Genomic DNA, 15,316 nt, shown 5'->3' on the forward strand with positions numbered 1-15,316 from the left:
CACAACCTCCAAGATCTGTTCATCTCAGTAAAAGGCACAGCTACCCTTCCAGTCAGGCGAACCAAAAACTTCTTTCCCTTTCATTCCATACCCAATCCATGAGTAATTCCTGTCATAACCACCTCAGAAATACAAGTTAAATGTGACCATTTCTCTCAATTCCCACTTCAACCATCCTAGTCAAAAGTTCTCAAAATCTCCTCTAGGCTGTTGGAATAATATTCCTTTAGCCAGGGCCCTGCCTTCTCCATTCCTGCCTATCTCTCCATCAAGGAGCCAAAATGAGCTTTGAATATCCTAAATCAGGTCACATCCCTTTCTGTTTTAAATCTATATTTACCTTTATAACAAAAATAAAATCCCAACTTCTTGTTATGACCTATGGCTAGTTTTGTTACCACATCCCCTGTTCCAGCCACGTTGGCCTTCTTTCTTTCCTTAAACCAATCTTGCTCCAATATCAGAGCCTGTGAATTTTCTATGCCCGCAACTTGAAACTTTCTTTTCCCAGATCTCCAGTGTTAGTGAAAAGATCACCTTCTCAGAGACATTCTGTGGCATTCCAGCTAAAGTATCACCCCAGGTCATTCTCTACCATGTTACCTGATCACAGCACTTTTCCATCTGAAACGGTTACCTGTTGACATGTTTCATGTCTACCCCCGCTCACCAGAGTAAGCTCCAGGAGGGTGGTAACTCTTTCTGGTCTCCTGCTTTCCCCCAGCACTTAGGACAGTGCCTGGCACATTTGTGGACTGGCTGTTGCTTTCTTCATTCTAGTCATAGTCGAGAAGGGACAGAGAAAACCCATTCATGACTTATTCTCCTGCTGCCTCCAGGTACAAATTTCGGAAAAAAACTTATGAGGCTAACCTTCCTAGGTTAGCTCAAACAAGGATGCTGAATGAAGAAAGTAAGCTGGATTTGAGAAAACAGCAAACTAGCAGGCCTTGGTAAAACCCAAATAATGCATAGAGGATACAGGAGATAAGGCTGACAACATAGACATGGGGAAGGAAGATAGGAACCTTCTCTGCTCATACCTAAACACACCCCAAAAAAACTTTCTTCCCTTTCTGAGCATGACCTTTTTCCCTAGCTTCAGACCCTTCCACACTTTTGCTCCTGAGACCCAATTGTTACATGATTCTTAGCTGGATAAGATCTGAGCTTATTAGAAAAGCTACCCCTAGAGGGGAAGGGGAAAAAAAAAAAAAGGAAAAAAAAAAAAAAGAGGTTAGAGTGGGAGAGAGCCAAAGCATAAGAGACTCTTAAAAACTGGGAACAAACTGAGGGTTGATGGGGGGTGGGAGGGAGAGGAGGGTGGGTGATGGGTATTGAGGAGGGCACCTTTTGGGATGAGCACTGGGTGTTGTATGGAAACCAATTTGACAATAAATTTCATATGTTGAAAAAAAAATTCATAAAACGAAATAAAAAATAAAAAAAAAAGAAAAGCTACCCCTATAATTTCAATGGTTCTTTTTTTTTAAACCTTATTGAGATAATTCACACACCTTACAATTCACCCACCTAAGTGTAGTAATTCAATATTTCTTGTAGTATATTCAAACTTACACAACCATTACCACAAGCAATTTTGAAACATTTTCCTTACCCCAAAAGGAAACGCCATACTTCTTAGCAGTCACTCCACCATTTCCCCCAATCTTCCCTACCCATGGAAACCACTACTCTACTGTCTCTATAGATAGGCCTCTTCTGGATGTTTCGTACAAATGGAATCATACGTATGTGTTCTTTTATGACTGCTTTCAACTGGCATAATGTTTTCAAGGTTCACCTATATTGTAGAATGTATCAGTGCTTCCTTCCTTTTTATGGCAGGTAATCGTATATAGATACACCACATTTTATTTGTCCATTCGTCAGTCAATACACATTCAATGGCTGGTTTTAGATATTACCCTCATGTCTTCTCAATCAGGACCATGAGTATGTTACCATCTTTGTTAGCAATACTCTTCTCTCTTCCGCTGTCTTTCCTTTTAGAGTCTCGAACAAAAGGTTTCAAACTTATCTTTTCTCTAAGTAATTTCTAAGGAACATTCTCCAGCTTTCCCCAAGTAGGTAGATTTTCAGAATACAAATTATATGCCAAAACAAATATATAAGCCAAAAAATTAAATACTATGCTTTCAGCAGAGTAAGTCAGCCAATATATTTCTAGAGGTCTAAGAGGCTTCTGCAATGGCTGGATCTTCTTCTATGATAGTTATGAGATCTATACCAATAGACTTATCTTTCACTTATTCACCAAATATTTTTTAAAGACTTCCATGTGGCATTTGATTTGGTTACCTGGTATGGGCTCAAGAAAATCAGTAACACAGATCTTTCTCTTAACTTTTTACTCAACAATAATTCCATCCTTAGGTTAGATTACTATACACAGGTAGACAGTGTAATTTCCGAGATAATTTTTTTTTGAGACTTCGTTCTTGAATTTTGAACAAGGAATCACATACCAATACTTTTTTTCTGGGCACACATCTAACTGCAACAAACCTTGTTAATCCCTAGATGATCCTAATTACTTCAATCTATTAAAACTCCAAATTACCGTCCTTCTCATAGGCACTATTGGGGGGTAGAGAATAAAAGGATATCCCAAATTTGTCCCATGGAGTCTAACCCTTACCTGCAATAACTGTGCCTTTTCCTCTATCCTTCATTTCCTTCCGCAAAGCTACAGATAGACTAATCTCCTCAAGCAGACTCCTGTCTCCACATCTTGGCTCACAAAAACACTCCCAAAAATACACTCTTCCTTCTCTTTATTCATCTAAGATATATCATTCCTTCAGCGTTTCTCTCAAGTGCCATGTTAAAGCACCTAACCCAGTTTTGGGCATGAACTTCTAGCATGCTATAGTAGAAACAACAAGGGATTTAGAATTAGTCTTCAGTTTGAAACTAAGTCTGCAATTCACAACGTGACCACTGGGAATTTACTTAGACTTGCTAAGCCTGTTTCCTCCTCTGTAAACTGGGTAAAATAATTCAGACTACTGCAAATTTCTTGGAAAGATGAAAAGAAAAAAAACTAGAAATGCCAACCACAGTCACCAGCAGATAATATTTAATATTTGCTAACAACGTTTTCTTCTCCACAAAGCCTTATTTGACCAATCTTAATGACCATTATTTGTGTATCAGGACAGAATGAATATCTACCTTGAACAAGAAGCAAAGGACAAATCTCTCTGTTCAGGCTACTAGCACTATTTTTTTTTTTTTTAATGTTTTTTTTTTTTTTTTTTTTTGAGACAGAGAGAGACGCAGCATGAGCAGGGAAGGGGCAGAGAGAGAGGGAGACACAGAATCTGAAGCAGGCTCCAGGCTCCAAGCTGTAAGCACAGAGCCTGACACAGGGCTCGAACTCACGGACTATGAGATCATGACCTGAGCTGAAGTCGGACACTTAACTGACTGAGCCATCCAGGCGCCCCATTAGCACTATTAAATACAATCATCCAGAAAGTTTAATTTCATTGTACATTTCTTGTTGTCTAGTAGATTTAAGCCTATTTCAAAAACAAACTGTTCTAAACAGAATCTCCATTTATACTTTATTAAAGCAGTAAGTCCTACCAATGAAGAACCTACAAAGAGAAAGCCACAAAGAGAGGCTCTTCCCTTACCTTGTGGGTTATCCACTCTCTTCCATACTGATAAACGTTGTTAGCCGCAGAATTGAGGGCTCTTTGGACTACTTGAGCTTCAGGAAGCCAACTAATTTAAAAGAAAAAAGAAAAAATTTAAAACTAGCACATTTTTAGTGTACTGCACCAATAACTCTTGGAATTCAATGTATTTAAACAATCATTAACTGACAAATTATTGATCAGTTATCACACATGGCTACAAATGAATCATAGGTAGGAAGCCTTGACTTCCGACCCTAATGCTTATTTCTACCATTTAAGATTCCCTTCAAGCTTTCCTTAGCTATTAGACCCACTCTCCCCCACAAACTCCCTTTCATTCTGCTCTGTCCATACATGTTATCTGCCTTATTCAGCACCAGCAGAAGTGGTTCTGGGACACTGGGATAGTCAGTACCTGGGCAGAGGTTCTCAATGTGTGGTCCATGGACCAGCAGCATCAGAACTGCTTGGAAACCTGCTAGATATGCAAATTCTTGGGCTCAATTCCAGATCTACTGAAAAAGAAACTGGGCAGGGGCCCAGCAATCTGTACCTTAACAAGCCCTAAAAATGGTTCTCATACATGCTGAAGTTTGAGAACCACTGGTCTAAGAATGTGAAAAACTCAGAAAGAAAACAAGAAAATTAAGAGGGCGAATCATTGTTTTCAATTTCGTACTCACTGGAGATCTTTTTAAGATATGAGGACCTCCTGAGCAGCGTTTCAGCTATACAAGGAGCTCCATCTACAAGCTTTACTCCTTGTGCTTTGAGGGACAGACTCCTCACTTTCCTGTTAACTACCCAGGCTGCATCATCTGCCTTAATCAAGAATATGTTACATATACTCAATGTTTCCTCAACAAGAAATGTCTTCATATATTCTTTAAATTGTACCTCAAGAGATTGTTTACTAGAGATGTTGACATTCACAAACATAATAGTCCTGATCTCAACTATACATGAGTGATGCCCAAAGGCCAAGACAAGCAGTAACTAAGTACTTTCCTGAGGCCTAAATATGACACACATCACAAAGCTGGCTTATGGGAAAGAGTCAAATAGTGAGTCAAGTCAAATCTGCAATGTTCACAACTCACAGCAGTTTTATATACTTGTAGTAATTTATATAGTAAATCAGAAGTGGTAACTTGCATGTGTGTGCGTGTGTGTGTGTGTGTGTGTGTGTGTGAGAGAGAGAGAAAGATGGTCATAAACAGAAAAACAACTGCCACTACAGCCACAAAGTAATGATGCCTAGGACAGCAATGATCTTTAATGAGAGAAAAAGGCATTCTGGATACATTAGAAAGTGGAATGTCAGGGTGCCTGGGTGGCTCGGTCAGTTAAGCATCTGACTCAGTTCAGGTCGTGATCTCACAGTTTGTGGGTTCGGGCCCCACATCGGGCTCTGTGCTGACACCTCAAAGCCTGGAGCGGGCTTCAGATTCTTTGTCTCCTTCTCTTTCTGCCCCTTCCCCACTTGTGCTCAGTCTCTCAAAAATATATAAATGTTAAAAGAAAATTAAAAAAAAAAAGTGGAACGTCAAATTAGTAATGGTTTCAACCTTTAATATTAACCAGTTCTTCCTATACTCCAAATAAAATATTTGTGAAACTTTCGGCAAATTCTCAACTATTTCTCAGCAAGTAGGACAAAACTTGCTATAATTGTATTTCTCAGCAGGTAGGACAAAAAGAGATGATTACAAATATAATAATCTAAGTATGTGAACAGGAAACTGGGATCTTTAAACACAGATGGGATTTGGAAGAAATTAAGTACCTTTTAAATTATCCTAGTATTTACAGGTTCATCAGTGCTCTGAAGGGAGCTGAATGTTTTCAATTAACTGGTAGTACATTTCATGGGGAAAATTATAACCTGTAGTGTTTTGTTTTTTTAATGTTTGTTTATTCTTGAGAGAGAGGCAGACAGAAACAGAGTGTGAGTAGGGGAGGGTCAGAGAGAGAGGGAGACACAGAATCCCAAGCAGGCTCCAGGCTCTGAGCTGTCAGCACAGAGCCCAACGCAGGGCTCGAACTCACAAACTGCGAGATCATGACCCGAGCCCAAGTCGGATGCTTAACCGACTGAGCCACCCAGGTGCCCCATAACCTGTAGTGTTAAAGTAGGAAGATTGACAGAAGTATTTGAATAGATCCTTAATAACTAACAAGCATCTATAAGGCCTGATAAACTCTTGCTGGCTACTGTGAAAACACTTTGCCAACGTCATCACACAGGTGTCCTAAGAGCGCCAGATGAGAGGAGAGCTGATGTGAGGCTAAGTCAAAGGTCTTGGCTCCATCCAGACCTCCTCACAATGAGCGCCCTGTAGGAGACACAGGGCCAGAAACACCTGAGCAACTCTGGCTGAGACAAACTGGGATGTGCTTTGGTCTTATTATCAACCAGAACCAATCACTAATTCTACTACACTATAAGTCAAGAGGGATCAGTCAGGAGAAACCACGTTCCTAGAAATTGGATTGGCCTACCCTCATCTTCCTGGGGAGAGGTTAATCTGTATCACAATGTGACTTACCAAAAGAACAGCCCCATTAAAAACAACTTAGCTTAGCCTGGGGGATTCCTCCCAAGTAAGGGAAGGCTAAATCACATTCAGTACCATTTTAATGCCATCTCCTGAGGAGGGTCATGAGAATCAACAGGCTTGAGACTAGTTAATAGAAAACAAGAAATGGGCTCCAAGTGAACAAAATTGTTCAAGACAAGAATAAAGATGTGCTCCAATTTCATTTTCTATGAAGCTCTGTGAAGATGACCCTACCCTGCCTATGTCATTTATCCACCAGCTCACAAAACATACTCATGGGAAGTCGAGGTACCTACGTAGGGTATATAAAACGTGCATCACATTGGAAGACAGCATATCTAACCAGCTCTTAACTGTATCTCTCCCACTAGATATATCTACGTGAATTTTCCACAAAGTCAACTGCCATCTTCAGGACAGGAATCCACTGAGTACTGAGATTGCAAGAACCATTAGTATTCATTCATGTCTACCTCCATTAATCTGTCGCAAAAGAATCAGACTTCCCACAGATGATCAAAGCCTAAACAGCTTTTAATTCCTTCCATCTTCCTGCTTGGAATATTACACAGCAATAAAAGGGAACACGCTAATGATACCTACAATGTCTTCAATGAACTTCAACAGAATTATGAGTAGTGAACTTTGTTCACTACCAATCTTTCAATCTCACAAGGTTACATACACTATGATTTGATCTATGTATCAATAATGAAACAACAATATTATAGATACAGAGAACAGATTATTGGTTGCCAAGCGTTAGGGATATGTTAAACGAGAAGGTAGAGGGTAGGTGTGGCTATAAAGGGGTGGCATGAGGAAGCCTGTGGTTATGGAACAGTTCTGTTCTTGATGGTCTTGATAGCTTATAGGAAGCTACACATATGATAAAATTGTAAACACACATATACACAAATGCACATAAAACTAGGAAAATGTCCATTTCCTAGTTTCGTTATTGTATCATAGTCATGCAAGATGTCAACATTAGAGGAGGTGGGCTGAAGAGTCCATGGACCTCCCTATGGCTTTCTTGGCCATGCCTGGTGAATCTAGAATTATTACAAAATTTAAAAATAAAAACAAGCAACTTTCTAAACTGCTCTGATCTGGGGCTCCCCAGATTGTGTGTGCCTTCAATACAGTAGCAGTGACAGTCCTACTGCCATTGAAAACCAGTATAGAGGGGCTCTGGGCTTATTTCCATTACAGGAGAATGACCGCCGAAAAAGAGGAGCCCTTGAGATATTAACGCTGCCTGATTTTTAACTTCACTCCAGATCACTCTCCTGAACTAAACACCAACACAGCCAATGGTCTTCCAGATGCCTCTGCCTACCATAGGCACCTCAAACACAAAAGATAAAAAAAGGAAGCAAATTATTTTTCCCACCGTATCTGCTCCTCTACTTCCTATCTAGGTGAATCTACCATCATCAACCAACTTTCAAAGCTAGAAACAAAAGTCATGCTAGATTTCTTCCAACTATATCCAGTTGACCACCAACCAACCTCCTTAAGATCTTACTAACCCTATTCATTTCCACTACAAATGTCCACAATTAAGGACTTCATCAACTCTCATCTAATTCTAAAAGGCTCAAATCTTGTATGCTGTGCATCTTTTCTCATAGTATAGAGGGAAAGACTGTTCTAGAATGAAATCTGATTATGCCACTTCTCTTCTTCTGTCCTTAATCAAGATAATACACATTATCTATCACCTTCAAAAGTTTCCTTGTGCATCTACGTACTCCCTTCCTGGGGCCCACCCCTATCCACAGACACCACTGATCTTTCTGTCACTATGGATTAGTTTGCATTTCCTAGAACTTAGCATAAATGGAATCATACTGTATCAGTTGTTGTTTTTTGGGGGTTTTTTGTTTTTTTTTATTTTCTGCCTGACTTCTTTCACTCAGCATACTTATTCTGAGATCTATCCATGCTGCTGCATGTACAGTTTATTGTCACTGAATGCTAAGTGAAATGCTATTCCTTTCTACGGATATACTGCAATTGGTAACTAACCAGGAATATTAAGGACAAGCACTTTGAGTGTGAAATACATTTTGAAAGATGTCCTTTTTAAGGATATTCAAATATGATTCTAAACCAAGTTCAAGAAACGTCCTTTGCAGGTTTTACATAAAGGAATAAAGTCAATTCAAAGTAGAAAAGCAAGTGAAATCTCAATTTGCAATCCCAAAACTGGCAGAGTACTTCCTACTTACATTAGTGACTACTTTGAAGGTATTAAAAAAAAAAAAAAGGCCATACAGTTTGTCAATCAAATTCAACAGGATGACATAAAACCCTTGTCACAGAAGCCAAATTAAACAAGTAAAAAAGAGACCCTATCTAAGACAGGGGTTGGCAAATGTTATCTGTAAAAATATTTCAGGCTTTTCAGGACATAAAATCTGTATCACGACTACTCAATTCTACCTGTTCTTGCACTCCCCCTCCCCCAAACAACCATAGACAACATGTAAATGAATGGGTATGGGTGTGTTCCAATAAAACAGGTGGCTAGATCTGGCCCTGAGCCAGACTGCCTACCCTGCCTCCAAAATGACACAATGTGAAAACACTACTGACCCTGCCACTGGGGGATTATCTCCAATTCTGTAACCTTTGATTCTGCTTCCTCATCTGTGAAATGGGGATAGCCTCTTCAACCTCCTCAGTCACTGTAATGAACACCTACATACAAGTGTAGGTGAAAGGCCTTTGCAAATCATATACATGTTGTAAACTATAAATCTCAATACAAAGTCATTTACCATAAACTGTTCCCAAAATCGTACACACTTCCCTCTCCCACCATCCCCCAATACATGCTGTTCTGATGCAAAAACAACAACATTCATCAAAGCTTTGGCGAACTCCATCTTTTCTCTTCCAACATAGATACATCAATGAAGATAAGATCGTTTTGTGCAGATACTGAACGTAGGCCATTCATTTCTATTTTGCCAAAATAATACTCTTACTTTGCCCACTCAGGGTGATTTGCTAGAGTCTCATTAATCAAATTGCTTGTGACTTCAATCATGTGCACACTCTCTTGATGCACCTGTATTACGGATAGGAGAGAAAAACAATCTCAATAAAAAATAAGCCCAGTTTAACATTTATTTTTCCACACTATTATTGGAACAATGCTTTTAGAGTTAAATAATTACACATCTTAGTTTCAATTAATTTAGAAACCTGTACTGAACAGCTGTTATACATAATGTCCTATGACACTCACTATGGGAAACAAAAAGTACATAAAAGCTCCCTACCTTCAAGAAGCTCAACAACTTAAGGAAAAACAACATGTGAATAGGTACATACAAATATTTATACATATACACAAGACAAATACATAAATATATTAATTTCACACACGTGTGTGTATAGTACATAGAAGCAATATCAACACTGCATGAACAGTGCTTATAGAATTATGGAACAGTGTGAGACATACAAACAAGCAAATAAAGAACTTAGCAAGGTTTTTGAGGGGGGCGGGGAGGGAAGCCAGCTGAAACTGTATCTCAGAAGTTACCTTGCTCAATAACCAAAAAATGAGACAGACAAAATGGAACAAGCCAGCCTTAGAGAATATGCTCTATATTTTACTATTTTCAAATTGGGCATACCAGGCAGTTTGCCCTGGTGAGTATTCCGTGCTCACTCGACAAGAACATCATTCTGCTGTTGTCACTTCACATTGACTAACGGTGTTTTTCAAGCCTTTTCGATTCTTAACTAATTTTCTATCCACTTATTCTCTCAGTTACCACAAGAAGAGTATTACTGAATCCCTAACCATAATCACTGGTTTGTCTATTTCTCCTTTAATTCTGACTATTTTGCTTCACCTTCTATTTAGCTCTACCTTTAGGAATACACACGTTTTAAAACTGGTAAATCCTACTGCAGTGTTACCTCTTCTATCGTTATGACAAGTCCTTATTTCTTACTTACCTTCAGTAATGTTTGTTTAAACTATCTGCTCTTACATTAATATAATCACCCTATAAACCTTACGTTTACAGTGTGAGTGGTGGGTGTAACTTTTTTCATCTTTTTACTATCAAACTTTTTAGGGCTCTGAACTTAAAGGGTATCATTTACAGATACCAGTTAGCTGGAGCTTGCTATTATATATCCAGTCTAAAATCTCTGCCATTTAATTGCTTCATATTTAATATACGCATTGATATGATTGGATTCAGTCTGCCATTGTGCGATTTGTCTTCTGTTTCATCCCTACTGGTATTCTTTTACTGCCTTCTTTTGTGTTAAGCAACATTTCTTAGTATACCATTTCAGTTCCTCTAAAATTTGTTAGTGGTTGCTATTTACCTTAAGCTTATTTGTCTTAAGATTAAGCTTACCACATCTTTAATTCATCATAGATCACCTCAAGTTAATGCTGACTTACTTCCAATAAAATATTTATAAGAACTCCATACCACTATGGTTGTTTCCCAGTCTTCTTTTTTGTGCTATGGTTATACATACATAGTCCATCTATGTGTATTATAAACTCTACAATACAGTGTTAAAACTTTTAAATAGTCCTGTTATTTGAACAAACTGAAAAAGGGTGGGGGATATAATTTTTATATATATGCACATATCTACCAAATGCTCTTCATTCCTCCCTTTGGACATAAGTTATTTCTAGAGTCATTTCTCTTCAGTCTGAAGGAATTCCTTCAGCGTTCTTTAAAGTGCAGGTGTGCTATTAACAAATTCTCGGTTTTGGTTATCTAGAAATATTTTTATTTTGCCTGTACTTTTAAAGAATAGTTTCATTGATTATAAAATTTCTGACTGACCAGTTGTTTTTTTTCCCCAAAACTGAATATATCATTCCAATGTCTTGTGGTATGCATGGTTTATTATAGGAAGTCATTGTTTTGTTGTTCTCCTGTGTGTGATACATAATTTTTCTCTTGCTTCATTAAAGATTTTTTTCTCTTTGGCTTTCGGTGACTATGATCTGTCTAGGTATGGTTTGTTTTGTATGTATTTGTTTTATATGCATTTATTCCACTCAGGGTTTGTTCAGCTTCTTGGCTATTTTAATGTTTTTCATCAAACTTGAAAATTTGACCATAATTTCTTTTTTAATTTTTTTAACGTAGGCCATAATTTCTTCAAATATTTTTTGCACTCTTTCTCCTTTCACTTTCTGGGATGTCAATTACGTATCTGTTAGAATCTGTGATATTGTCCTACAAATCTTTGAGTCTCCCCTCATCCACTATTTGACAAATATTGTGCCAGATTGGATACCTTCTATTCATCTTTTTCCAAATTCACTCATTGTTTTTTTTCTGGATCCCAAATCTGCTGTTAAGCCTATCTAGTAAATTTTTCGCTAGTTATTGCTCTCTTCAGCTCTAGGATTTCTATTTGGTTCTGTTTTATAGTCTCCATTTCTCTATTGAGCATCTGCATTTGTTTACATATTAACATACTTTACTTCTTTTGATATATTTATATATAGATACGTACATATATATATATGCAGATCTATTTATAATATCTGCTTTAAAATGTTTTCTAAATCCAACATCTGAGCCACTTAAATATCCACTTCTTTGACTGTTTTTTTTTTTTTTTTCCTCCCCAGGTCATACTTTTCTGTTTCTTTGTGTGTCTAATAATTTTGGGTTAGAAATTAGACATTTAAAAAAATGCATTGTAGAAACTCTGGATTTTGTTTTCTTTTTCTGAGAGCTGTTGTTTCTTTCAGTAAGGAATTAACTTATTTACAGTCAAACCGCACAATCTGCCTTCCCTGTCATTGATGTTTCTGCACAGTGTTTTCATCATTATTTTTTTAAAGCCTAAAGCCTTCCCCTGAACCTGCACAGCTTAGCAGTTAGCAAACGATTTTGGCAGAAATCATGCCCAGATATTTCACGATAGGAATCTTCATCCCCTGCAGCCTGAGATGTATGAGAATTGAGAAATGCAACCAAAGGCATAATCAATCTGCAAATCTCTCCAGGCTTTCAATGTTCACAGGACTCCATGGGGTCTCCCATATACCAGTCTAGGATGCATGGTTTATTAATGCTCTTATTATTAAGTTCTTCATGGCTCTCTTGCTTCCGGAATCTCCCCCCTTTAACTTACAGCTACTCTGTTGTCAGCCCCAAGTCAAGTCTACCACCTCCATGGGAAAAGCTACAGGCTTCTGCTGTCCAGGCTAGGCGGGATAAGAATATCTCCAAGCAAGAAAACCACAAACTATCTGTTTTAATAGATGCAGTAACAGTTTTTCATGAGCAAATACTCCTCAAACTGTTGCATAATGGTTTTCCAATGCCCTGGTATGGTGTTTTTAATAATTTTATACTGTTTTATTCTTGCTTTCGATGGAAAGGAACTACCTGACGTTGCTGCCCTGCTACTACCCCAAGATGAAGCCAAAAAGGATTTTCTGACTAATTGGATGTGGATACAAAAGGGAAGTAGTCAAGGATGACTCTGGGGCTTTTCACCTAAGCAAGTGGGATGGAGTAGTCATTTACACTGAAATAGACTATGAGGAAGAGAACAGATAAGCAAGGGAAGATCTGAAATTCGGTGTTTGACATACTACATTTGAAATGGCTATTAGACATTAAAGTGGATATCCTCATGGTGTTTTAGAGAATAATCTCTTTATTGGCTGGGAGAAAAGACTAGATAACCAGTAAGTTTCCTTCAAAAACTCAGTTTGCATGAGTCCTAGACCACAAAGAAGTGGTTCGGTAATAAATGTTATCAAAGTTCAGGAAAGTAAAAGCTCACTGAAGCATGGGTTGAACAAAGAAAAAGGACTTTAAAAAAAATGAACATAATTGAGATAAGCAGGCAAGAAGACCCCATGCAAAGAAATACAAAAGGGAAAGAAGAGCAGGAGAGAGGAAAAAGGAAAACGGAAGATCATACTAGTGTAAAATTTCTCTAGGAGCTAGAATAGGAAAAAAGAATATATAATGGCAGGTTCAGGCAAAATAAAAACAAAAAAGGTCTTTAAAAAGTCTATACAGTCTCTATAAGTGACTATACATGATTCATATCCAAAGAACAGATAAGAACTACACAGAAACTGAAACAGAAATATGGAGAGCACAGGCTGTTAGGAGCAAATGGTAAGACTGAGGACATACTGAGGCTGAGAACGACTGAGAACAGGACTTCCAAGTGGTAACTGACACAGCAGGAAACAATGCAATGCTTTAGTAAAGTCTGCGTATCAGATTATCCATTGATAACGTTTACTACCATACCTCTACAGCACTATATGAAAAAAAAATGTTTTTATTTTTATTTTTTTAATGTGTTTATTTTTGAGAGAGAGAGAGAGAGAGAGAGAGAGAGAGCGCGCGCGCAGGGGGAGGGGAGAGAGAAAGGAAGACACAGAATCTGAAGCAGGCTCCAGGCTCTGAGCTGTCAGCACAGAGCCTGACAGGGTGCTCAAACCCACAAAGCATAAGATCATGACCTGAGCCAAAGTCAGACCCTCAACCCACTGAGCCACCCAGGCGCACCTATATGAAAATTTTTCATGTCCATAATTTCACATAAACTTCACAACTCCTAGAAAAACAACATAGCAAAACCTAGGATGAGAAGTTCAGTGGATTTCAGATAAAGATTAAGATACAGAATAAACATTTGTTTTAAAAGTCAAGAAGATGTATCAAATATAGAGAAAATTTTAGTCGCACTTTGGAGAATGGTTTTCTTAGATGAAAGAAGGGTGTTAAACCCTGAATGTCTGTAGACTCCCAAAATTCTTATGTCCAAATCTTAACCTCCAATATGATGGTTAAGAGATAGGGCCTTTGGGGGGCTCCTGGGTGGCTCAGTTGGTTAAGCAACCGACTTCGGCTCAGGTCATGATCTCACAGTTTGTGAGTTCAAGCCCTGCGTCAGGCTCTGTGCTGACAGCTCAGAGCCTGGAGCCTACTTCAGATTCTGGGTCTCCCCTTCTCTCTACCCCTCCCCTGCTCACACTCTGTGTCTCTCTCTCAATAATAAACGTTTAAAAAAAAAAGAGAGAGAGAGACAGGACCTTTGGGAAGTAATGAGGTTGTGAAGGTGGAGCCCTCATGATGGGATTAGTGCCGTTAGAAGAGACACAAGAGAACCAGAAAGAGGCCCTTTGCCAAGAACTTGACCATACTGGCACCCTGATCTGGGACTCCCAGCCTCCAGAACTGTGAGACATAAATGTCTGTTGTTTAAGCCACCCAGTCTGTGATGTTCTAATAGTCCAAACTAAGAAGAAAAAGAGGAATTGTAAGCTAGAAAGTAAGAAATAAAGATTACATGGTAGGGGCACCTGGGTGGCTCAGTCAGTTGAGCGTCCAACTTCAGCTCAGGTCATGATCTCACAGCTTGTGAGTTCAAGCTCCATGTCGGGCTCTGTGCTAACAGCTCAGAGCCTGGAGCCTGCTTCAGATTCTGTGTCTCCCTCTCTCTCTGCCTCTGTCTCTCTCTCTCTCAAAGATAAATAAACGTTAAAAAAAAAATTAAAAGAAAACAAAAAAGATTCCATGGTAAATTAGTAGAAAGACTGATGAGACAAGAAGGGAAGGAACTAATCAAGAAATTCTGATCTAGGAAACAAAGAACTAATGAATTTAGGAGTCATGAGACCAGATCATAGTTCTCCTTTTGAAAGAAGAAGCCACTTATTCTTCAGTATCAGTTTTTTCATCTGTACTTACTTCTGAGGATTTTGATAACAAAATTTAAATGCACATAAAAAAAATAAAAGGCACATAAAAAAAATAAAAGGCAAATTCATGACAAAATTACTAATGCAAAAATCTTAAATAATTTAATTGTTAAATATATTTATAAGCAAAGTAAATTTTCCATGCTGGCTTCTGCCAACTTCTTCTGCATACTACAATTATAACAATTAAGAGTTTATTAATGGCAATAGTAATTGTTATACTCTACCTTTGCAGTCAGGAGTAGGGCTAAAAGAAGGGTTCCTATCACTAATAAAAATATGATGAAAATGCTAATTATTTTGTCTAACATCTTCTCCAACCAGATGATCAT

General features: G+C 38.2%; 1 protein-coding gene across 4 annotated transcripts in view; it reads right to left on the reverse strand.

The window, feature by feature from the left end:
- TMEM245 (transmembrane protein 245) overlaps positions 1-15,316 on the reverse strand; it is a 100,921-nt gene that overhangs the window by 46,068 nt on the left and 39,537 nt on the right. For all 4 annotated transcript variants that reach the window (XM_019454268.2, XM_019454269.2, XM_019454266.2 and 1 more), the window contains 3 exons: positions 15,212-15,316; positions 9,232-9,314; positions 3,666-3,756 (listed from right to left, as the gene is read on the reverse strand). In XM_019454268.2, coding sequence (XP_019309813.1) covers positions 3,666-3,756; positions 9,232-9,314; positions 15,212-15,316 — 279 coding nt within the window. The remainder of the gene's footprint in view (positions 1-3,665; positions 3,757-9,231; positions 9,315-15,211) is intronic.

Source organism: Panthera pardus, unplaced genomic scaffold, assembly GCF_024362965.1.
Source record: "Panthera pardus isolate Hobbes unplaced genomic scaffold, ASM2436296v1 HiC_scaffold_20, whole genome shotgun sequence".
NCBI classification, from domain to species: Eukaryota; Metazoa; Chordata; class Mammalia; order Carnivora; family Felidae; genus Panthera; species Panthera pardus.